General features: G+C 39.4%; 1 protein-coding gene across 1 annotated transcript in view; it reads left to right on the top strand.

Annotated features, from left to right (window-relative positions):
• The first annotated feature begins 7,546 nt into the window (after window positions 1-7,546).
• Window positions 7,547-23,518, top strand: part of IL31RA (interleukin 31 receptor A) — a 50,806-nt gene continuing 34,834 nt past the window's right edge. The window contains exons 1-5 of the mRNA XM_069556514.1: window positions 7,547-7,716; window positions 8,313-8,390; window positions 14,422-14,539; window positions 15,724-15,893; window positions 22,756-22,907. Of these exons, the coding sequence (XP_069412615.1) occupies window positions 8,336-8,390; window positions 14,422-14,539; window positions 15,724-15,893; window positions 22,756-22,907 (495 nt within the window). The 5' untranslated portion in view covers window positions 7,547-7,716; window positions 8,313-8,335. The remainder of the gene's footprint in view (window positions 7,717-8,312; window positions 8,391-14,421; window positions 14,540-15,723; window positions 15,894-22,755; window positions 22,908-23,518) is intronic.

The raw sequence follows: 23,518 nt of genomic DNA, 5'->3' as shown, positions 1-23,518 counted from the left end.
GCCCCCTTAAATAAAAAACCAATAGAAAAGATTGGTGAAGATATGAACTGTTTTTTGAAGAAATGAAAAACAGAATTGATAAGGTTTTAGCCAGTTGCCGTGTCAGGCTCTTACACATCTCTACCAGAAATATGTTATTTTTATAATTTTTCCATTTACTTTCAATGTACTGCTAAAATGTTCCTTTCTCTTACTTTCTGGGATCCATTTCCCTTAAGGCACAATTAATGGCTCCTCTTTCCCATTTCCTGTAGCACTTTATACACACCTTTAACAGCACTTGCCACTTTGTTTTACAGTACCTTGTTTATTCTTGCCTGGAGAATCACGTGGACAGAGGAGCCTGGTGGGCTGCAGTCCACAGGGTAGCACAGAGCTGAACATGGCTGAAGCGACTTAGCACAGCACAGCACACAGCACCTTTGTTTATGAGTCTGTTTTCCCACCTAAGTTGTGAATTTTTCCCAGTTGGGACCTCTGCTTTGCTCAACTTTGTTTCCACAATCTCAAGCATAAGATCTGACACTGACTTATGTTTGTGGAGTTGAGTTGAAAGGCTGGAATGCATGGGTTTCATCTCTCCTCCTCCAAACTCAAGGTTACTTTCTTCCAGTGTATTAATTAGCCCTTCTAGCCAGCACTGGCTCCTACTGTGCTCTGTCGCATGCTTTCTGTCATATGCTCAGGTTGACTTTAGCCCCTATCAGTCCTGCTGCCAGAGCTTCTGCTGCTGCTAAGTCACTTCAGTCGTGTCCGACTGTGTGACCCGATAGACAGCAGCCCACCAGGCTCTGCCGTCCCTGGGATTTTCAAGGCAAGAACACTCATCTTCTGAAATTATGAGATTCACGGCACAGATCTTGCTTCTTGGTGGCCTCCCTTTTAGGTGTTTCTAGGTTTCAACTTTCTCATGTTTCTTAATTCAGCTGCCACTTGACTCACTTCTCATACTCCAAAACTTTTTGACCTCTCTTATTGCCATGTTTTGTTGTCTCTTCTCCCACTTGTTTTGTTTTGTGTGACTGTAGCTTTCCTCTACCTTTATCATAAGTTTCTTGGAGTTATCTGGTAGAGCAGAGAGAAATGTATATATCCAATCAACCATGTAGCCAGAATTTTATTGTATAGCATCATTAGTCAGGTGCTATATGTATAATAAGTTTACTAAGTATTTGTTGAATAAATTAAAGAACTGCTATTTTTATGCAAAATTTTACCAGTCTTAGATAGTACATTATAATGGGATTTTTTAGTACCTCATAGTTTACTAGGTAAAAAAAAAAACTTTCTCCTCCTTACTTTTGCTAAACTTTCCTACTTAGTCGAACATTGCCTAAGGAAGATGGGAAATAAATTAAGACATATATGGGGACGTCCCTGGTGGCATAGCGGATAGGAACACCACTAATGCAAGGACATGGGTTCGATCCATGGTCCAGAAAGATTCCACATACCTCATGGCAACTAAGCCCATAAGCTTCAACTCCTGAGCCTGCATGCTTCAACTACTGAAGCCCAAGTGCCTTTGCTCTGCAATGAGAGAAGCCACTGCAATAAGACTGCACCCTGCAACAAGGAGTAGCCCCTTCTCATCACAACTGGAGAAAGCCCATGTAGCAACAAAGAGCCAGCACAGCCATAAATGAATAAATAATAAGTTTTAAAAATTATTAAATAAAAAACCATATTCAGCTGGAGAACATATTTTAAATCTTAGGTTGAGTTTCTTTCCTTTTGCATCGTAATTTTTTTCCATAGAGAAGAGATTTCTTTATGATTTTGTCAATTACAAAAAGTTATAAAATTGTAATGCCTAAAGTGATGCCAGAAACCATCAGATTTAACCTTTGATTTATAGGATACTGAGAGTCAGGCTGTCTTGGTTCAGTTTCCTGGCTCTACTATTTGCTTTGGACAAGTGTCTTTTTCTGGCCTCGTGTCCTCATCTAGAAGATGAGAGGGAAAATATTATTGATGTCATAGAATTGTTGTGAAGATTGAGATAATTTCAAGTTCGTCATACTGTGACTGACACATAGTAAGATCTCCATATATATTTAATTATCATATTAAGCCACTTAATTAGTAATTTAGCTGGCTTCCAGCCCTCCAGTTTAGTATACTTAATATTGGGTTGGTCAAAATGTTTGTTTTTCTGCAATACTGGATGAAAAACCCAAATGAGCTTTTTGGCCAACCCAACACATGCTTAGGAATTATAAATCTCTTTCCAAGTTAGCCACCATTATTTTCTCTCCATCTCCTTCTTCATTTGCATGATGATGTATTTCTGAAGCTAAACATACTCTTAGCATTTCACCCATTACCACCCACATTTGTAAGGACTTCCTTCCTGTATAGAACATTTTAAGTTTAGTCATTCCTTTTAGTTGTTTAAAGGCACTTTCAGATGGCATTTTTTCCTGTAAAGTTGAGTGGTCTCACAGAAGCAAATTTTTTTTAAGTTACAATAATGCACTCCACTTCCCAGCATAAGTGGATTAAGTGCCACCCTGGCCTGGGCTGGGCTTAAAAGCAAAGGAAAAGCCCTTGGACCAGAGAGGAAACACTTGCATAACTGTGTTGATAAATTACAAACCACTCTCCTTGCTCTCACTTGTGCTGTGGAAGACAGAGCATCCTTTGATGTGGATCTTTTTAAACAGCAGAACCTCTGTGGGATACCACCCCACACAGGAAGGTGAGTATCAGGCCCCAGAAGCTGATAACGCAAAAACTTGCAAATTTGGTCCCTTCTTCTATTATATGAGGGTTTATTTCTGCTTTCTTCAATAAAGTTGTCGGTCAGAACTCGCTGCACGACTTACGTAGTTAGACTGGTTATTGATGGTTACAAGGAATCTAATCTTCTGGCAGTAAATCTTTTTTAAAATGCTGGCGTTAGGGTGGGAGATGGTGGAGGACAGCGATCAGGGGCTGGGGAAAATATAGGAACATTAAAGGTTTATCTTTCTGGGAACTTGAGGCTGTAGAAAAGCCTAGGAGATTAGACCTAGGAGATTCAGAAGAAAATCCCTGTGGGTAATGGCATTTTGTGGCAGGAGGACTGAGGGAGAGTAAATCACTAATAACTACTACTTGATTTTGATGGAAAGAATCTAGGCTTTAGAATAAGACAAGCATAGGTTGGAATCCTGCTATGAGGTCGCAAAGAGTCAGACACGACTGAGTGACAGAATGGAAAAGGAAACTGAAGTCACTTACAAACTATGGGAGTTTTGGACTCATTACGTGATGCTGTGAGCCACAACTTCCATATCTGTAAAGCAGGGGTAATAATACCAACTCTGCAAGGATTTTAGGAAGAAAAGATGTAATTTATGTAATGCAATTAGGACTTTGTAGGCTCTTACTATCGCATCACACTTGTGTTTTTACCAGTCTTGCTGCTGGCAGTCTCAAAGTATTCATTGTGTGAAAGCAGCCTGAACCTCAAATGGGTTTATACTCTGAAACTGAATGCAGTTTCCTTATAACTCTTTTTAAAAATAATTGAGATATAATTAACTGATTAGTTTCAGGTATACAACATAATGGCTGAATATCTGTAGTAGTGCGACATGATCACCACATTAAATCTAGTTAAGGTAACATATATGGTGGCACTAATGGTAAAGAACATGCCAGCCACTGCAGGAGATGTAAGAGATGTGGGTTTGATCCCTAGGTTGGGAAGATCCCTGGAGGAGGGTGCGGCAACCCAATATTCTTGCCTGGAGAATCCCCATGGATAGAGGAGCCTGACAGGCCCCAGTCCACAGAGTCGCAGAGTCGGCCATGACTGAAGCGACTTAGCATGCACCAATGTCACTATACATAGACAAAACTCTCTTGTGATGAAAGCTTTTAAGGTCTACTGCCATGAAAGTGGCAGAGGCTGGTGGGCTGCCGTCTCTGGGGTCGCACAGAGTCGGACACGACTGAAGCGACGCAGCAGCAGCAGCAGCCGTGAAAGTGAAAGTTGCTCAGCTGTGTCCGGCTCTTTGATACGCCATGGACGATAGAGTCCATGGGATTCTCCAGGCCAGAACACTGGAGTGGGTGGCTGTTCCCTTCTCCAGGGGATCTTCCCAGCCTAGGGATCGAACCCAGGTTTCCCACATTGCAGGTGGATTCTTTACCAGCTGAGCCACAAGGGAAGCCCGTACATAGTTACAAAACTTTTCTCTTGTGATGAGAGTTTTTAAGGTCTACTGCCATAGCAACTTTCAAATATGCAGTATTATTAACTAATATTAATATATTAGTCACCATGCTGATAGCTCTTAATCTCATCTTGGATAAGGTACATAAGCATTTCCTCACCCAAAAAGAAAAGATACAGTTAGTTTACTAGGATGAAATTGCCAATATTTGACTGTTTTAGACTTATAAAAATAGCAATTTTGTATAATTCAACCTAAAAGTATGTTGCTATCCCTAGAATTTACTTCTTTGCCCATCCTTTAAAAACTCAGTCCCATATTCTGCACAGTTTGTGGCACAGAATGGGTATCAACACACATTAACAGTAAATGTATGAGTGAATGAATGAAAGCAGGGTCATATAGTGATATATTTGTGTGCATGCGAAATCAGGTAAAACAGCCACGAGCACACAGCCTTGAGTGGGAACTGAAGCTCCAAAGGACAGCCTGTGTGTGAGGTGGTGGAGGTGTTTGTGTGTGTGTAATGGGAGATTTCTAGAGAGTAAAACAGCCGTGTTATTGCTTCTGCTGGGGTGATAGGAGACAGAATGTGGAGAGAAAGGGGTAGTTTAACATCAGCTGGCAAGAGCCATGTCTCTTCCTTTGTTTTCTTGTCTCCAGCCACTGCTGTAGCCAGCAATAATTGGTTGGTTTCACTTCCAGTCATTGTACTCCTAACAGTAGCTACTACTTTAAAGATAAGACACTAAAAATTACTCAAGTGGCATCACTTTATGTTCTGAGTCCTTTGATTCAGCATGGAATATTCATAGTGTTGTTTGAGAATTCCAGAGCTCCTGTTGTATTCAAATCGGGCACCACTAATGAGAAGGTGTATATTTCTAGGAAGTGCCCCCTTAGTGGAGACAGTTATTCAAAGCTGCTGCATTTTAAAAGTTAGCGCTAATGAGTCAGGCAATGAAGGTAATAGTTTAATGGTTCTCCTTAAGAGCACAGGATAATCTTCATGAATTTTCTATAGCCCACAGTCTTGCTGCACCCAAAATTGCTCAGATTTGGGGAGGCTGATTACCGCATATAAGACTTCATGAGGCTGGTATGTTTAAACAAGGAGAGTAGTCTTTTCTAATTACTAGAAAGCTTACATCCTTTGTTCAGAATCTGAACTTCTGCTAAATTATCAATAATCAGAAATGGCTTCACAGAATCAGAGCAATCATGGAAATTTTGGGTTTTGAGATATCTTGCATGAGGCTGTGGTGAAGTCTAATGATTGTCCTGTTATAGAGTACAGCTGACCCTTGAAAAACATGGATTTTAACTGTGTGGGTCCACTTATAAGTGGTCTTGTTTTCACTAGTAGATACTGTTGCACTAGACTGTTCGTGATTGGTTGAATCCAACGTTGTAGAACCTCAGATGGGGAGGAACTATGTGTATGGACAGAAGTTATGTGAGTGGATTTCTGACTGTGTGGAGAGCCTGTGCTCCTAACTTCGGCATTGCTCAAGGTCAACTGTATGTCACCCCAGCAATGGAAAACTTCATAATTTCCTTCCATGGATGCTTAGTCACTCAGTCGTGTCCGACTCTTTGTGACCCCATGGACTACAGCCCACCAGGCTCCTCTGTCCATGGGATTCTCCAGGCAAGAATAGTGGAGTGGGTTGCCATTTCCCCCTCCAGGGGATCTTCCTGACCCAGGGATCAAAACTGCATCTCCTGTGTGGCTAGCAGATTCTTTACCATTGAGCCATCAGGGAAGCCCAATGAACACCAATGAACACTGCCAACATTTTTTTCTGTGACCTCTCCTTTCCGTTCCCATAGTCTCCTTCCATTTAGGATACATTTAGTTGAATAAATTCCTGCAACTAAATGACAATGTTAATTTTCCAGATCCAACTCTCTTGAGTTTACACCTAGGCTTCCTTGGAAGAAGTTCGGAGTGAACTCAAGTTCTTCAAACACCATTTAACAAACATTCTTGATTTACTCCCACAGTTAACTAGGATCACTTCTGTGCACACATTTTGCTAGTTGAACTCTCAGTTGAACTTATTTCTAAGTTCCTGGGAGGTACCCATATTTGTTCACTTTTACTACCAATAAGGAGTCATGAGTGGTGGTTCTCTGGTGTGTGAGGGGAAGTGGAAAAGGCACTGGAGGACAAACAGGTGTTAGGGCAGTGTCATTCTAGCAAAGCTTATTGACTCCCCAGTCATGAGCTCTTCCCTCTCTTTGGACATTCTGTGCTCTCCTCGCACTGCTGTAATTACAGCACTTACCAGGCGATATTTGCTGTTACTATCTAACCGTGCTTCTGTCTCTGCAAGTAGGTTAATGGTTCTCAGCCCTTTGTGCTTCTGCAGCTTTGTCTCTGAGTATAATTTAGTACTTTTAGTACTGCTGTTTTTTTGTTAAGGCTTTAAAAATTCACAAACAATAGGTGAATATTCTCACTGTCAAGTAAAGAAGCAGTAATTATAATTAATTAAGGACAAAATATTCAATAGTTAATATTGATAAGATTTTAAAATGCAAAACCCTGTGTTGGAATAACAATTTGAGCTTTAGCACGTATAATGTTTATTTATTCAATCATTGAGGCCGTCAGCATCATGTCTTTAATAATGTTTTCATGACTGGGCCTCCCTCCCTTTCCAGTATGCTTTTAAAACTTGTAAAGGCATGTTTTTTGGCTAAGAACTGGAGAAAATTAAGACAACATTGTGAATAGTTGGATGTTAAAAAGTGCTATTACTGGGAATTCCCTAGTGGTCCAGTGGTTAGAACTCTGAGCTTCCATTGCAGAGGGCACGGATTCTATCTCTGGTCAGAGGACTAAGATTCCTGATGCTTCAAGGCCAATAAATAAATGAATAAATAAAATTCTATTCAAGGCCAAAAAAAAATTCTATTGCTGTTATAATTAATTTTCAAAGAACACATTTATTCTTCATTGAAAAATTTTAAAACTTCCTAAGTTTTATGCTCATTTAAATGAAAATGGTTGTTTTTGGAGAGATTAGCCACAGCTCTTAAGTAACAGGCATTAACTATTGCTATTATATAACCAGTCTTTTATTGTTTCATAATGGTATTTCTATTACTATGGATCCAAGTTCTCACTCTGCTTTATTTTGCCTTAGGCACTTTCAGTTAGTTAGATGTTTCAACTGGTTTGTGTGTAAGAAAATGTTATCCCTGTGGTTTTCATCCAGAAATGCTCCATTCAACTTTTCCTAAAATGATTTATCTTGCTGAAAACTCTCCTTTTCCCCCCATAATAATATGTCAGCTGAAAATGTAGCATCATTTATTTCTTTCTGAAAGCGAGGTATTGCCTTTACATTTGCTTTAATCCTTAGACTATCTCACCATCTCATCTGGGATGACGTGAGGAGCCAGCAGCCTTGTTATTCTAATTATTCCACAAACAATAGTGAATGTCTACCAGGTACCAGGCACTGCCTTCAACACTCAGGCTTCACAGAGAGAGAAGCTCCACTCTTCAGAAGCTCCCTACCTATAGAGAAGCCAGCAGGTAAACTACTAAACCCCATTCTGTGTGCTGTGTGCACAGTACAGATGGCATGGAGGGTGGGTGGGGCACAGAGGCCGACTGGCGGGCTGAGTCCATCTGGGAGTTCAGCGAAGGCGCTTAGAGAAGGTTAGCTTTGAGCTGAGTCTGGAAAGATGGATCACTTTGTCAGGAATAGGGAAGAAAGGACATTCTAGATAGAAGGAACCATATGGACAAAGCATGGAGATGTGAAATTGCATGGTGCTTTTGGGAAATTACGAGATGTCTTGTTTAGCTGCAGTGCTCAGGAACTGAGGCAGAGACTGGAGGACAGTACAGTTTTTCTGGAGTATATTCTTGCTGGCTGGTGTACTTTTTGTATTATATGGTAGAATTAACTGTGGACAAAAAAATTGAGGTAATGGAATAATCAGAGAGGGATCTGTGTGACACTAACCAAATAAATATAACAAAATAGAATGTAACACAAAATATATAAAATAAAATACCTTTCCTCAAAATTCCCAGAATCCGTTTATCACTAGAAACAGAGCTGCTAAGGACAGACAGGAAGCAAACTAACTCTTGACTGATGATATTTTCTGTTCTCTTTCCAGCCTCCCTGCATTATTTGGGAACAATGTGGGCCTGGACACTGTGGTTGCTCCCTCTACTCTGCAAATTTGGCCTGGCAGGTAGGTCAGCCTGTGCCCTTTTATGGATTATGTGATTCTATTTGCCTTTTTTGGATAAGAATTGTTAACTTGAGAACAAAGGGGCACCTGGACATGGGCATTCATGGATGAACAATGGGGGATTTGTGAACTCCCTAAATTTGTGTGGGGTTGTATGTGCATGTTGATATATACTTATGCATCTGCAAGTTTGGCAAGATGATCTATCATATTTTCAAAGGGAGATATGACCCTTTGAAAGTCAAGATTCACTGTTTTAGAGTGATAGTAGGTGATTATCTTGGTGATTCCTGTGTTCAGGATGCATTGGTTCATATAGGATACACACATAAAAACATATATACATTTTCACACTATTTGCCATAAATTCCAAGGGTTTAAAGGGAAATGAAACAACATGTTTCTACAATGGTCCAACTCAAAACTATGGGCCTAATGGCCATATAATACCATGTAGGTCTAAGATGTATTACTTAGATCACATATTATGTTAAAAAAGATAAGACCAGATAAAAAGAAATGGTGATTGAGCACTGGGAATGTAGACAAGGCTTGTAGTATAAATATTGGTCTGGTCAGGCTGCTATATAACAAAATACCACAGACTGGATAGCCTAAACAACAGAAGTTTATTTTCTCACAGTTTTGGAGACTGGAAGTCCAAGGTCGAGGTATCTGCAGAGTTGATTTTCTCTGACACCTCTCTCCTTGACTTGTTGATGACCATCTCCCTGCTGCCTCTTCGCGTGGTCATCCCTCTGTGTACCTTAATCTCCTCTTATAAGGACACCAGTCAGATTGAATTAGGACACACTGTAAAGGCCCCATTTTAGTTAATATATCCTTATATGCCCTGTTTCCAAATGCAGCCACCTTCTGAGGCACAGCAGAGAGAGAGGAAGGCTTCAACATATGAGATTTATGGGAGAGGGACACAATCCAGCCCATAACATATCATAATTGGAGGTCACCCAGAAGTGATCCGGAGATCATAAGAATGTCTTCCAAACCTCTGGCATGGCCTGGCCCACTTTGCAGGTCCCTGGGGTTATACTTGTGACACTCCAGAGCTTTGTAGACAATACAGGCAGGTAGGGCTGTGTGTCTCTGTCTCATTCAGCCTCTTTTGGCCATCTCAGAAATCCCCAAATGCTTCCAATTCTCCAATTTAAAGTTCTGCTTATAAGCATCATGACACCTTTTCCCCTCAACTTGTCTTTTTCAGTCTTGTATTTCTGTCTTCTCTTACTACCTTTCACTAATACCATTTCCTGTGTAACTGACTCCAGTTTCCGTACTACTTCCCTTCTAGACAATTTTCCCCTTGGTCTCAGCCTTGCCCTTCTTTTATTTCAAGACACTGTTCGCAGCAAAATTTGACTTTGCAATGACACCAAAGTGATATGAGCGTAGAGAGGAAGAAGGGAGATTGAGAAGATCTTTTTAATTTTGAAAAATGTTCTTTTAGCATATAGGAAATTTGCTGATAAGCAAGAACATTCTCCTGGTCCTTCTTACAGAAGAGTTCTGAATATTTCTGCTTATTTCTAAAAATAAGGGAAATAGTTATTTCTAGAAATGTGACAATATGTTTATGTGCTTTTTCTTAACATGTGGAATGATACATGTGTGTGAGGGGCAAATGTAACCTTTAGTTGTCCACGTGCAAAAAAGAAACATTCTGTTGTAGTTTTAAATTTACACAAAAATTGTGAAGATAGTACAGAGAATTCTTATATACCCTTTATCCAGTTTCCCTTATTGCTAATATTTTATAATAGCATCATATGCTTGCTGAAATAAAGAAACTGATATTAACATATGACTATTAAGTACATTCCAGACTTTACTTGATTTCACTAGTTTTTCCTCAATGTTCTCTCTCTATTCTGGGATCCAGTTCAGGGTAGCATATTGCACTGAATTGTCCTGTCTCCTTAGTCTCTTCTGGTGGATGACAGCTCATTAGTCTTCCCTTTTTTCTCATGACTGTGGCAGTCTTGAAGAGTACTGTGAGTACCCTTGGGGTTTTATGAAAAATAGAACAGAGGTAAAATGCCCTCCATTGCTCTATCACAATTATATAATGTTTGTGACAGTCTTTTGATGAAGAGTTTGTGTTCTAATTAGAGGTAAGTTGAATAAGACTTAAAATAGGCACACTAGTTGCCAGCAAGTAGGCAGGACAACAGATGTATAAGCCTTGCTTCTCACTGGCAGTTCTATTACATGAGTCAGGGCAGTTCAGATGTGTGGGATCCACACCAGATAACTGAGGCTGTAAGTAATAACTATAAGTAAAGAAAGCAAGCAAAACTGAAGCTATTTGTTGATCTGGTTTTCCTTTTTTATTCTAGTTCCCCTTGACACCCTCATTTGTGATAAAACAAATCTACAATGCCCTGAGATCATATGCAGAATTAGGATGTCATGAGGACATAACAAAGAGAAGAAGAGGGAAAATTACTCTTAAATGAATTTCTCCCCCAAGTCCTAAAATCTTGGATTTTCAGACAAGCTATTTTTCACATGAGGCAGGGAAAGTTGTTTATGCTGTGAAAATAAACAAGCCCAAAAATCTTAGTGCTTAAGACAACAAAGTCTATATGTCCATCACAGGTAAGCAGGGACCTAGGCTGATGGAGGCTGTACCAGCCTAAGACTCATGATCTCAACATGGATTTGCAGGGTGTGCAGGGCAGAGGGAGGAGAGGAAGGATAATAATGTAGTAGCGCTTTAGTCTCCTTTCATATCAGGGGCCAAAGAAGTCACGTTGCTATGCCTAATTTCAAGGAAGCAAGGAAATAAAATCTTCCCATATGTCGGGGAAGGGGAAATACTGATGAGCACTGGAAATGTTCTTGGGCACTCATTTTATTTGCCATAAATCTCTTTTGTAACACCAACAGAGGGGATCAGAATATGCCACCCCAAAATATACCACTTTGGCATAAGGATTTATTTTGGTTTGGAGTCAAATGAGAATCAATAGATGCAAAAGTGAAGTCTTTGGAACTTCTTTTATTTATTTAAAAGAAGAAACTTCTGAAAAGTAAGGACTGCTATAAATCTCCTCTTCTGGAGGAGTTTTATGACCATGAGGAAGACAGAAAATCAGTGCCAGGATGGATCTGCACATGTAAACCCTGATCCATTAGTGTCTCACGTATATTTACCTTTTCACAGTCTGCCACCCTTGAAAGCCTAAGTTCATTTTCCTTTGCCCTGTCAGTTCTGTACGGATTTATTGGTTTTGTCTTAAGATGCTGTATCAGCGCAGGTTCTAACCACCCCTTTAAGTTACTCTTTATTGAGTTTTCGCCTGTGTAATTTCACTGCATGCATTAATATAATGTTTTTCTCTTGTTAATCTGTCTTTTGTCAGTCTGATTTTACAGGGCCCAGGCTGGAGAGCCTAGGAGAGTGAAAGGAAACAGAATTTTTTCCTTCTCTATACCAATATCAAGTGGCCTCTCCAAGAATATTTCTGTCTTGCCATGTACCAAACAGTGAGAGTAAAACAAATGTAGCTCCTTAAAAAAAGCTCAGGTAAAGAGGAAAATCATTTTTAGAACTACTTTCTCTTCTGATATCTGATGACACTGATGGTTCTGGTAACCAGAGGTTGGACTCCCCTCTGATTTATGGTTTTTATAGATATTAATCAAAGCTTCTGAAAGAGCTAAAGAGAGATATTCAAGGAAGAAGAGTAAAGACTAGAGTTCACCATGGTTCGACGGGGATATGTTTAGATACACAAGGATCTCTTCCTGTGCTGTGCTATGCTAAGTCACCTCAGTCGTGTCCGAGGCTCCTCTGTCCATCTATTTCTACACTGGTTTTTTTGGTGGCTGTCTTTAGAGTCAGCCTGTTCAAGGCAGACCGAGAATGAAGGTGGAAATAAAATGTGACTGTAGGGGGCTGTACTGAGAATAGTACAAAACTAAAGACTATTCTGAGTAGACAGGGAAAGACATCTTATTTCTTTGTTTTCCAGCCAATGATCAGTTTTGATATCCTGCCTAGAGTCCATGTGCTGGTATGAGTGAAATGGAGGTGGAGGGCAGGCTAGCTTTGGATGACTATTTGAAAGGAAATTGGCCAGAGGACTAAAGACAGACCCACATGTACGCACAAACACATACAGCCAAAATCTCTGAGCCAGAGAGTGAGTCAGTCAGTGTAACAGCTATTCCCCTGGGGACATTGTTGGCTAACTGTTTGCTCACCCTCTTACAGGATTTTGGCTGTCCCCACTGACAGTTGTGAAGTGTGTATCTGTTAATATTCTGCTTGCTGTCCTGAGGAATCCTGAGGGAGTGTTTTCAAGCTATGCGGGCTCTCTGAGGAATTACTGGGCTAATTGGTCTACCTTCTGATCTCCACTTAACATGTAGTATTATTTGGTTCAGGTCAGTTAACTTTGGTCCTTTAAACAGTTGGACTTGGAGATCACCAGCTTTTTCGTGGTTTTCAGCATGCAAGTAGCTTAGATAGAAAGTCATTTTCTTAACTACTGACTAGTGGGTGTTGTCAAGATCAGGCTCATCTGCAGGACTCAGAGGAAGGCTTCTCAGAAAAAAAGCTGGAAGTGTGGACATGACATGAAGGCCCCCTTGCTCCCCTTCACTCTTGTTTGTCGCTCCCACATTGTTACCTATGTGGACAATTCTCATTTCTTAGACAACAGTCTCCCATGTTGCAGGCAGATTCTTTACCATCTGAACCACCAGGGAAGCCCATGAATGAATATGCAAATCCCGAAAGTCCCAAATCTAAGCAGTGAATACAACCCATTCTGAAACTATTTATTACTGACTTCCTATTAGAAGGTGTTACCTCTGGAAGAGTTGAAATGTATACATTAGTCAGATATGCAGATATATTTTATAACATCCTTATTTTCGATGATTAAGCTAATCAGTTTTCAAAAAGTTCCTGCTCCCCTGGAAAGCAAGCAAGGCTGAGGAAGGGGACAGCACGGGCAGTACTTATTAGCATTGTCTCCGTTTCTTCTGATTTATACTGTTTTCCAGCTGATTCAGTCTCTCTGTGATAACTGTGCACAGTTCCAGAGTTTCTGCCTGTCCCCCTACTCCTGCCTAGGGTGGTGTCTCCGTATATGAGTGGGTTTATGTAACTTCAGAGTCCTGGTCTCATAAATCTGTGTGAGCAAGTCTTTGTTTCCCTCTGGACGTTCTACTAGGGTCTTATCCCTTCTCTGCTGTCTGCTGCTAGGCAGCCAGCTTTGCGTGGACTTTGGGGTATCGTTGCCAAACCCACTCCTGAAGTTCATGCCCCAGCTGTTTGCCTGTGGTCTTGACATCCCCCTGTGCACAGAAACCTCTTCATCTGAATCCCAGGCCTGATCTATAGCCATATCACCCTGAACGTGCCTGATCTCTTCTGAATCCCAGGCCTGGACCAACCCCACACATCTACACCCACCCACAGTTCCTCACCCTGAGATACTGGGGACTTCTGAATCCCTGCTTGCTACTCTCGCCTGTTCAGGACTTATGTGAAGAGCTTCCCCAGCCCACTCTCTGCAGTGCTAGGACTTCGATATCATGCTGGAGTTGGTGCTGAGTGGTACATGAGGCTCCGACAAGACTTGCTATGCCTGGTGAAATAGGCCACCAGCCCAAATGACCTTTGTTCTTCAGACTCATGCATGTTTGTACTGTTGCACCAAGAACACTGACATCCGAGTTCTTTGCTCCATCTTACTTTCACTCCCCCACTCCAATATTTTACTTGCTACAAGTGATGGACTTCTTACTTCTTATCTGATAGGAACTTCCTTGAATAAAAATATAAGAAGTGTTTTTTAAGTCAAAATCTAGCTGTTTAAAGGGAGTAACTGCAGAGATGGAGTTAGATTCTTTCCATGGCCCTGAGAAGGAGAACCTATTATACCTAATAACTTAGCAAGAAATTCAGCTTTCGATTAATCTGTTTTCATCAAACTCATTAATGCTGGTAATATCTATCATGTACTAAAGTTATTGTGTTTGTGTATTTTTCTAGACCTGCCAGATAAGCCTGAGAATATTTCTTGCGTCTTCTACTATACGAAAAATTTTACTTGCACCTGGAGTCCAGAGAAAGAAGCTAATTTTATATCATACACAGTCAGGAGAACTTTGTGAGTATAGGAGCTTGTGTGCCATCAGGGAGAGTAAAGGGAGGAGGCAGAGGCTCCCAGTTTAACTCATGACTCAAGTCACTTAGACAGTAAAATGTTTTCTCAATTATAGCTTTTAGATAACCACTATTTGCATCCAGTGGCTGGGGTGATATCTTGGTTATTTGCAACCATACTGATAGGATCTACAGCTAAGACGGTGGGGAGGATGCTTGTATAACCATGACACACATTACCCTGTACGCCATTTTTGCATTCTGTGATAACCATGGAAAATCCTGAGATCCCTTCTGCTTTCAGAATTCCATGGTTCTATATTTCTGTATGTTCAGTCAATGCCCCCTCACCCCTGCCTTTGCAAATCCTTACTCAGTGGGCCCCCTCTTCTGGTCTCAGCCTGTTTCATCTTCCACATAGTCCCTAGAGGACTCTAGCAATACCCACCTACTTGATTCCTACCAATATGTGTAGTCGTTTTCATTAAGTTACAGCTTGATAGGGTTTAAGTTATCTAAGAAAATAATTGTAATGAGTTTTCTGAAAACAATGTACACCAGTGGCAAAAAATTCAATCTGAAAAATATGAAGAATATAAAAAAAATCACCCAAAATCCCACTACCAAAGATAACAATTTTTAACATTTTGATGAAGGCCTTCCTAGACACCTTTAAGAAGAGTTATGTAAATATGTAAGTTCATATTAATGTAATCATTATTTACCTAATATGCATCTTGCTTTTTTTCACTATTAATAGAGTACCAGGCATCTTTCCATATCAATAAATATAGCTGTATTAAAAACTATCATTTTAAATTCTATTTATATGTCTGCTGTAATTTATTTAACAAATTCTTTTTATTTTTTTCTTTTAAGAATAAGTTCTCAAGGTTAGAATCTCAGATTTTCAAGAGCCTATTCATTATTCCTTACCAATAGGAAATGCATTATATGAATGTAACTTTTGATGAACTTACAGGGTTCCCAGGGAGGTCTCCATGGTAACTTTTCTCTCTCCTTGAAGGTGAGGAAGGAATCTGGAGAGATAAACATCAATTTCTGAACTATACAGTTCTCAAGAGAGACCCAGAAGGGAGCTACCAAATACATGCTTAATATATTAAATATGCTTATGTTTCTAAACTGCTGTACTAAACTCACACTGAATCATTTTTTCCTTCAAAGGTGTTATTTACGTGAAAATGATACTTGTATTTCTACAAGTGAAAATGGTTCTTCATGCTCTTTTTATTCAAGATTAACACCACCAGATATTTACATTATTCAAGTGGAGGCTGAAAATGCATATGGTATAATTAAATCTGATATAACATATTGGGACTTATATACCGTAGGTAAGTGTCACTTTATATTCTTATGTACTTTTTAATTAAAATATACCCTCTTCTTCTTTTTTTTAAAAGAGATATCTGTAAACTCAAAAGTAGATTCACAGCTCAAGCATATAGTAGGTGTATGTTATGGGTATATGGAAAACTTGTCTTCTTTTGAAGAAGGAAAAGAGAGGTAGGGTCAGAGGGAAGAAGAAAGGAAGTAAGGAGGGAACTTACCAAAAAAAGAAAAAAGAATGAGAAGAAACATTTTGCTGGTCCTTGATTTTCTCTGGCAGTTTGTACCATAAATTATATTAGAAGAAAGTGTTTCTTCTTCAAAATATTATTGCTCCTGCAGGACAAAGTAAAACTCTTATTTTTAAAAATATCTCACTGATAGTTACTTTTTAAATTATTTTTCAGAGTCATTTTTACTATTTAATTTAAAAATAACATCATTTGTGAGATATAATTCACTTTATAAGATTCACCTTTTTTGTTAATTTATTTATTTTTAACTGGAGGATAATTGCTTTACAATATTGTGTTGGTTTCTGCCATACCTCAACGTGAATCAGCCATAGGTATACATATGTCCCCTCCCTCTTGAACCTCCATCCCATCTCCCACCCCAAAGATTCACCTTTTAAAAATGACAATTCACCAGTTTTTAAAAATCATATTCACAAATTTATACAAATATCACCAGGACCTAGTTCCAGAAACTTTTCATCACCCCTCAAAGAAACTTCATGCCCATTAGCAGAAATCCTTAATTCTACCTTCCCCTTGATCTCTGGCAGTCACTAACCTATTTTTCTGTCTTTATGGATTTACTTATTTTTGAAAATTCATATAAATGTAATGATACAGTATAGTCCTTGTATCTTATTTCTTTCACAGCATAATGTTTTCAAGGTTCAATCTATCTTGTAGCATTTATTCCTTTTCATTGCTGAATAATAATCCATCGTAGGGACATATCACATTCTGTTTAACCCCACATTGGTTGATAGACATTTGAGTTGTTTCCACTTTTTGGTTATGAAAGCTGCAATTATGAATATTTGTGTATAAATTTTTGTGTGGATATAGGCTTCAATTCTCTTAGATATATACCTAATGAAATTGCTGGGTCATATAACTCAGTCTTTAACTTTTTGAGGAACTGCTGAATTTTAACAAAATGGCTGTATAATTTTACATTCCCACCAGCAATTTATAAAGTTACCAGCTTCTCCATATCCTTGCCAACACTAGTTATTGCACTTTTTTAAAATTATAACCATCCTAGTGGGTACTGGAGAAGGCAATGGCAACCCACTTCAGTACTCTTGCCTGGAAAATCCCATGGACAGAGGAGCCTGGTGAGCTGCAGTCCATGGGGTTGCTAGGAGTTGGACACGACTGAGCGACTTCAGTTTCACTTTTCACTTTCATGCATTGGAGAAGGAAATGGCAACCCACTCCAGTGTTCTTGCCTGGAGAATCCCAGGGACAGGGCAGCCTGGTGGGCTGCTGTCTCTGGGGTCGCACAGAGTCGGACACGACGGAAGTGACTTAGCAGCAGTGGGTATTAGGGGACTTCCCCGTTGGGTATTACATCATACTTCACTGTTCTGATTTGCACTTAACAAATGATTGATGATATTAAGCATCTTTTCATGTGCTAATTGGCCATTTGTACATCCTCTCTGGAAAAATGTTAATCCATAACCTTTGCTGATTTTACAAATATGTTATCTTTTTACTGTTCAATTTTAAGAGTTCTTTTTGTGAGGGTCTGTGCTCTGCAGCATGTGAGATCTTAGTTACCCTACTGCTGCTAAGTCGCTTCAGTCGTGTCCGACTCTGTGCGACCCCATAGACGGCAGCCCACCTGGCTCTCCAGTCTCTGGGATTCTCCAGGCAAGAATACTGGAGTGGGTTGCCATTTCCTTCTCCAACAAGGGATCAAACCTAAGCCCCTTGCAGTGGAAGAGTGAGTCTTAATCACTGGATTGCCAGGGAAGTTCGAGTTCTTTATATATTCTGGGTATCAGCTTCTTATAAGATATGTTTTGCACATATTTTCTTTCTTCCCATGGGTTATGTTTTCCATTTTTTTAATAATATCCTTTGAAACTACAACATAATTTAATTTTGATGATTTTATTATAATTTATCTATTTTTTCCTTTATTGCTTGTGCTCAGGAGTCAGAACTAATAAACTAGTACCTAATCTGAGGTCACAAAGATTTCTACTCTGTTTTCTTTTAAAGACCTTTATAGCTTTAGCTCTTAAATTTAGTTCTATGATCTTTTTTGAGTTAATTTTTAAACAAAGTTAACAAACTTTGTATTCCTGAAATAAATCTCACATGGTTGTAAGTGTATAATCCTTTCTATATGTTGCTGAATTTGGATTGATAGTTTTTTTGTTGAGGATTGTTTCTTCTATCTTCTTCGGGAATATTGGTCTCTTGCTTTCTTTTCTTGTGATATCTTTGTCTGTTTTTGTCATCATGGAAATATTGGCCTCACAGAATGAGTTGGAAAGTGTTTCCTGATCTGGTTTTTTGAAAGGGTTACAGGGATAAAGACCATCCCCAAGAAAAAGAAATGCAAAAAAGCAAAATGGCTGTCTGAGGAGGCCTTACAAATAGCTGTGAAAAGAAGAGAAGCCAAAAGCAAAGAAGAAAATGAAAGATATACCCATTTTAATGCAGAGTTCCAAAGAACAGCAAGGAGAGATAAGAAAGCCTTCCTCAGTGATCAATGCAAAGAAATAGAGGAAAATGATAGAATGGGGAAGTCTAGAGATCTCTTCAAGAAAATTAGAGATACCAAGGGAACATTTCATGCAAAGATGGGCTCAATAAAGGACAGAAATGGTATGTTCCTAACAGAAGCAGAAGATATTAAGAAGAGGTGGCAAGAATACACAGAAGAATTGTACAAAAAAGATCTTCATGACCAAGATAATCATGATGGTGTGATCACCCACCTAGAGCCAGACATCCTGGAATGTGAAGTCATATGGGCCTTAGGAAGCATCACTATGAACAAAGCTAGTGGAGGTGATGGAATTCCAATTGAGCTATTTCAAATCCTAAAAGATGATGCTGTGAAAGTGCTTCACGCAATATGTCAGCAAATTTGGAAAACTTAGCAGTGGCCACAGGACTGGAAAAGGTCAGTTTTCATTCCAATCCCAAAGAAAGGTAATGCCAAAGAATGTTCAAACTACTGCACAATTGCACTCAACTCACACGCTAGTAAAGTAATGCTCAAAATTCTCCAAGCCAGGCTTCAGCAATACGTGAACCATGAACTTCCAGGTGTTCAAGCTGGTTTTAGAAAAGGCAGAGAAACCAGAGATCAAATTGCTAACATCTGCTCGGTCATCGAAGAAGTAAGAGAGTTCCAGAAAAACATCTATTTCTGCTTTATTGACTATGCGAAAGCCTTTGACTGTGTGGATCACAATAAACTGTGGAAAATTCTTCAAGAGATGGGAATACCAGAGTACCTGACCTGTCTCTTGAGAAACCTGTATACAGGTCAGGAAGCAACAGTTAGAACTGGACATGGAACAACAGACTGGTTCCAAATAGGAAAAGGAGTACATCAAGGCTGTATATTGTCACCCTTCTTATTTAACTTGTATGCATGATGCATCCAACACTGGGCTGGAAGAAGCGCAAGCTGGAATCAAGATTGCCAGGAGAAATATCAGTAACCTCAGATATGCAGATGACATCACCCTTATGGCAGAAAGTGAAGAGGAACTAAAGAGCCTCTTGATGAAAGTGAAAGAAGAGAGTAAAAAAGTTGGCTTAAAGCTCAACATTCAGAAAACTAAGATCATGGCATCTGGTCCCATCACTTCCTGGGAAATAGATGGGGAAACAACAGTGGAAGCACTGGCTGACTTTATTTTTTTGGCTCCAAAATCACTGCAGATGGTGATTACAGCCATGAAATTAAAAGACGCTTGCTCCTTGGAAGAAAAGCTATGACCAACGTAGACAGCATATTAAAAAGCAGAGACATTACTTTCCCAACAAATGTCCATCTAGTCAAGGCTATGGTTTTTCCAGTAGTTATGAATGGATGTGAGAGTTGGACTGTAAAGAAAGCTGAGCACTGAAGAATTGATGCTTTTGAACTGTGGTGTTGGAGAAGACTCTTGAGAGTCCCTTGGACTGCAAGGAGATCCAACCAGTCCATCCTAAAGGAGCTCGGTCCTGGGTGTTCATTGAAAGGACTGATGTTGAAACTGAAACTCCAGTACTTTGGCCACCTGATGCGAAGAGCTGACTCATTGGAAAAGACCCTGATGCTGGGAAATATTGAGGGCAGGAGGAGAAGGGGACGACAGAGGATGAGATGGCTGGATGGCATCACTGACTCAATGGACATGAGTTTGGGTAAACTCTGGGAGTTGGTGATGGACAGGGAGGCCTGGCATTCTGCCGTTCATGGGGTTGCAAAAAGTCAGACATGACTTAGCGACTGAACTGAACTGAACTGAACTGAACTGAAAGATCACTGGTAATTCGTCTTTAAACCTTTGGTGCATCTCACCAGTGTAGATATCTGGGCCTCAAATTTTCTTTTTATGAAACGTTTTGACTTGGGTTTCTTTTTAAAACATTTTTAGGAACTCCTTTTGAAATGCTTACATCACATTGCTAACATTGGCCGTACCTCTTGTTGATGGGCCTAAAAAGTGCAAGGTTTTTCATTTCGTAAACACAAACTATTATTTTATTATTATCTTTGCTTTCTTAACATGAACATATATTACTTTAGCAATAATGTAGATTGATGTGACCATTACAGAAAATAGTATGAAAGTTCCAAAAAGACAATTAAAAATACAAGTACCAAATTGATAATACAACTACCAGCAATCCCAATTCTAGGATCTTATTGGGATCTTAAAGAGATACTTGCATTTCCATGTTCATTGCAATATTATTCACAATAGCCAAGATATAGAAACAACCCAAATACCCACCAACAGAGGCATGAATAAAGAAATTGTGCTATATACATACATTGCAATTACTGTAGCTATTTTGGGAAGCAAAATGACATTTTGTGGAAAGTAGCCTAAAAATATTTATGTTCTTGTTGTTTGTTGTTTAGTTCCTAAATCATGTCTAACTCTTTTGCAACCCAATGGACTCTAGCCCGCCAGGCTCCTCTGTCTGTGGGATTCTCCAGGCAAGAATACTGGAGTGGGTTGCCCTTTCCTTCTGCAAGGGATCTTCCCAACCCAGGGATCAAACCCACATCCCCTCACTGGCAAGTGGATTCTTTACCACTGAATCACCTGGGAAGCTCCAAAATGTTTATACCTTTTAATTTAATCCTTCTGTCCTAGGGGAATCTAAGGAAGCCATGAGAGATATAGATAAAGATAAAACTATTATCCACTTACTTGTTCACTTAACAAATATCTGAAATTTGCTGAGTGCCAAGTGTTAATCCAAGGCCTTGTGATTGAGACTCAGCTTCTGTTTTCAGGGGGGCTTTAAAATGAGAAATTGGAAACACTATCACTGCAGATGGTGACTGCAGCCATGAAATTAAAAGACGCTTACTCCTCGGAAGAAAAGTTATGACCAACCTAGATAGCATATTCAAAAGCAGAGACTTTACTTTGCTGACTAAGGTCCGTCTAGTCAAGGCTATGGTTTTTCCTGTGGTCATGTATGGATGTGAGAGTTGGACTGTGAAGAAAGCTGAGCGCTGAAGAATTGATGCTTTTGAACTGCGGTGTTGGAGAAGACTCTTGAGAGTCCCTTGGACTGCAAGGAGATCCAACCAGTCCATTCTGAAGGAGATCAACCCTGGGATTTCTTTGGAAGGAAAGATGCTAAAGCTGAAGCTCCAGTACTTTGGCCACCTCAAAGGGATGTTTGCTGATTCCATAATGTTTTTCATAAAGACAAAAGATTTATTTAGCATAGCATCAGTTTTCTTTTAAAAAGTACAAATTTTTATATAGGTAAAAGCCTGGAAATACACCAGAATGCTAATAATGATGATCTCTGGTTGATTGCAAGGAGGGCATGGCAACCCACTGCAGTATTCTTGCCTGGGGAATCCCATGGACAGAGGAGCCTGGAGGGCTATAGTCCATGGGATCACAAAGAATCCAACATGACTGAAGTGACTTAGCACGCATGCTGGTTGATAGAATTATGGTTGACTTAAAGTTTTTCTTAGTAGTTTTTCTATATTTAAAAAATTTGGGGGGACTTCCCTAATGGTCCAGTGGTCAAGACTCCGCCTTCCAATGCAGGGGGTGTGGGTTCAATCCCTGGTCAGGGAACTAGATCCTACAAGCTACAACTATGAATTCTCATGCTGCAACTTAGACCTGGCACAACCAAATAAATAAATTTAAATAAATAATTTTTGAAATGAGCCTATGTTACTTTTATAACCAACTCCTTTTTCAAGGAGAGATTTAGGGTGAAAATGTTTATAGTGTTCAGGGGAGATGAGAGGTGCTTCCTACTGGGCACTTCTTCATCCTGGGAGTCAAAGAAAGAGAGATGGGGAGAACAGACAAGAGGAACCACCCATTCTCTGGTCATGAAGTTTCTTTTTACCTCCCTTCTGTTTGACAAAAGATCTGACCCAGTCAGTAAAAGGCTGATTTGTTAAAAACAAAAACACAGAAATATAGCCTCTCCTCACTGGACATTCTTTTTTGAAGGGGTGGGAGGTGGCAGCATTCTTTTTGCCCTGCTTTCTTAATGCCTTTTGCATACACTAAATCATAGAATATGCACTATGATTTCCTTTGCAATTCTGGGTGGATGTTATTAGCACTTTCTGGTCTTTGTGCAAATACAAGAACTGTATGATTTTTATTTTCAGCTAAAATTGAGCCGCCTAAGATTTTCAGTGTGAAACCAGTTTTGGGCCTCAAACAGATGGTTCAAGTAAAATGGACACAGCCTGTGTTGGCACCTAAGTCATCTACTTTAAATTATACACTTCGATTCAGATCAGTAAATAGTACCCATTGGGTAAGTTATGCCATTATAATGTTTCTAAGAGAATTATTTGATGTTTGTTGATCTGGAATAATTTTTTTCCATTTTCTACACTTAAAATAGAAGATAGACAATAGTGAATACTTTTCTCCCCAGTTTTCCATTTGGGCCTTTTAGATTGGAAAAGTGTCTTACTATACGCATCTTGCATTCTGAACATAGGGGCATACAAAAAAGTGAGAAATTTATTTTTGCATTTCATTATGTTTTGTGTCTAGCTACATTGGTTCTTGAAAGTCTATAGCTTGGGAATTTCCTTTTAAATTGTTTTAACCTTTGTGATCTATAACACATATTTAGAAAAGTAAACAAAACATAAATATTGCATTTAACAAATTATTATTGTCAGTGTACATGTAAAAACCATTGATATAAAAAATAGCATGCTATAGCCCCCTGCCTACTCTTTTCTGATGACATACTCCTCCTGCCTTTAGAACTAATGATTATCCTAGTTTTCATGGTAATTACTTCTTTGCTTTTTATTATGGTATTACCATGTAAGCCTGCATCCCTAAACAATGTAGTCTGAGACAGTGTATAAACGGAATCCATATATTTTGTATTTTCTTTATGTTTGGCTC

Source organism: Ovis canadensis, chromosome 16, assembly GCF_042477335.2.
Source record: "Ovis canadensis isolate MfBH-ARS-UI-01 breed Bighorn chromosome 16, ARS-UI_OviCan_v2, whole genome shotgun sequence".
NCBI classification, from domain to species: Eukaryota; Metazoa; Chordata; class Mammalia; order Artiodactyla; family Bovidae; genus Ovis; species Ovis canadensis.
Note: the sequence above shows the minus strand (reverse complement) of the source record. Positions and strands in the feature narration are given on the sequence as shown.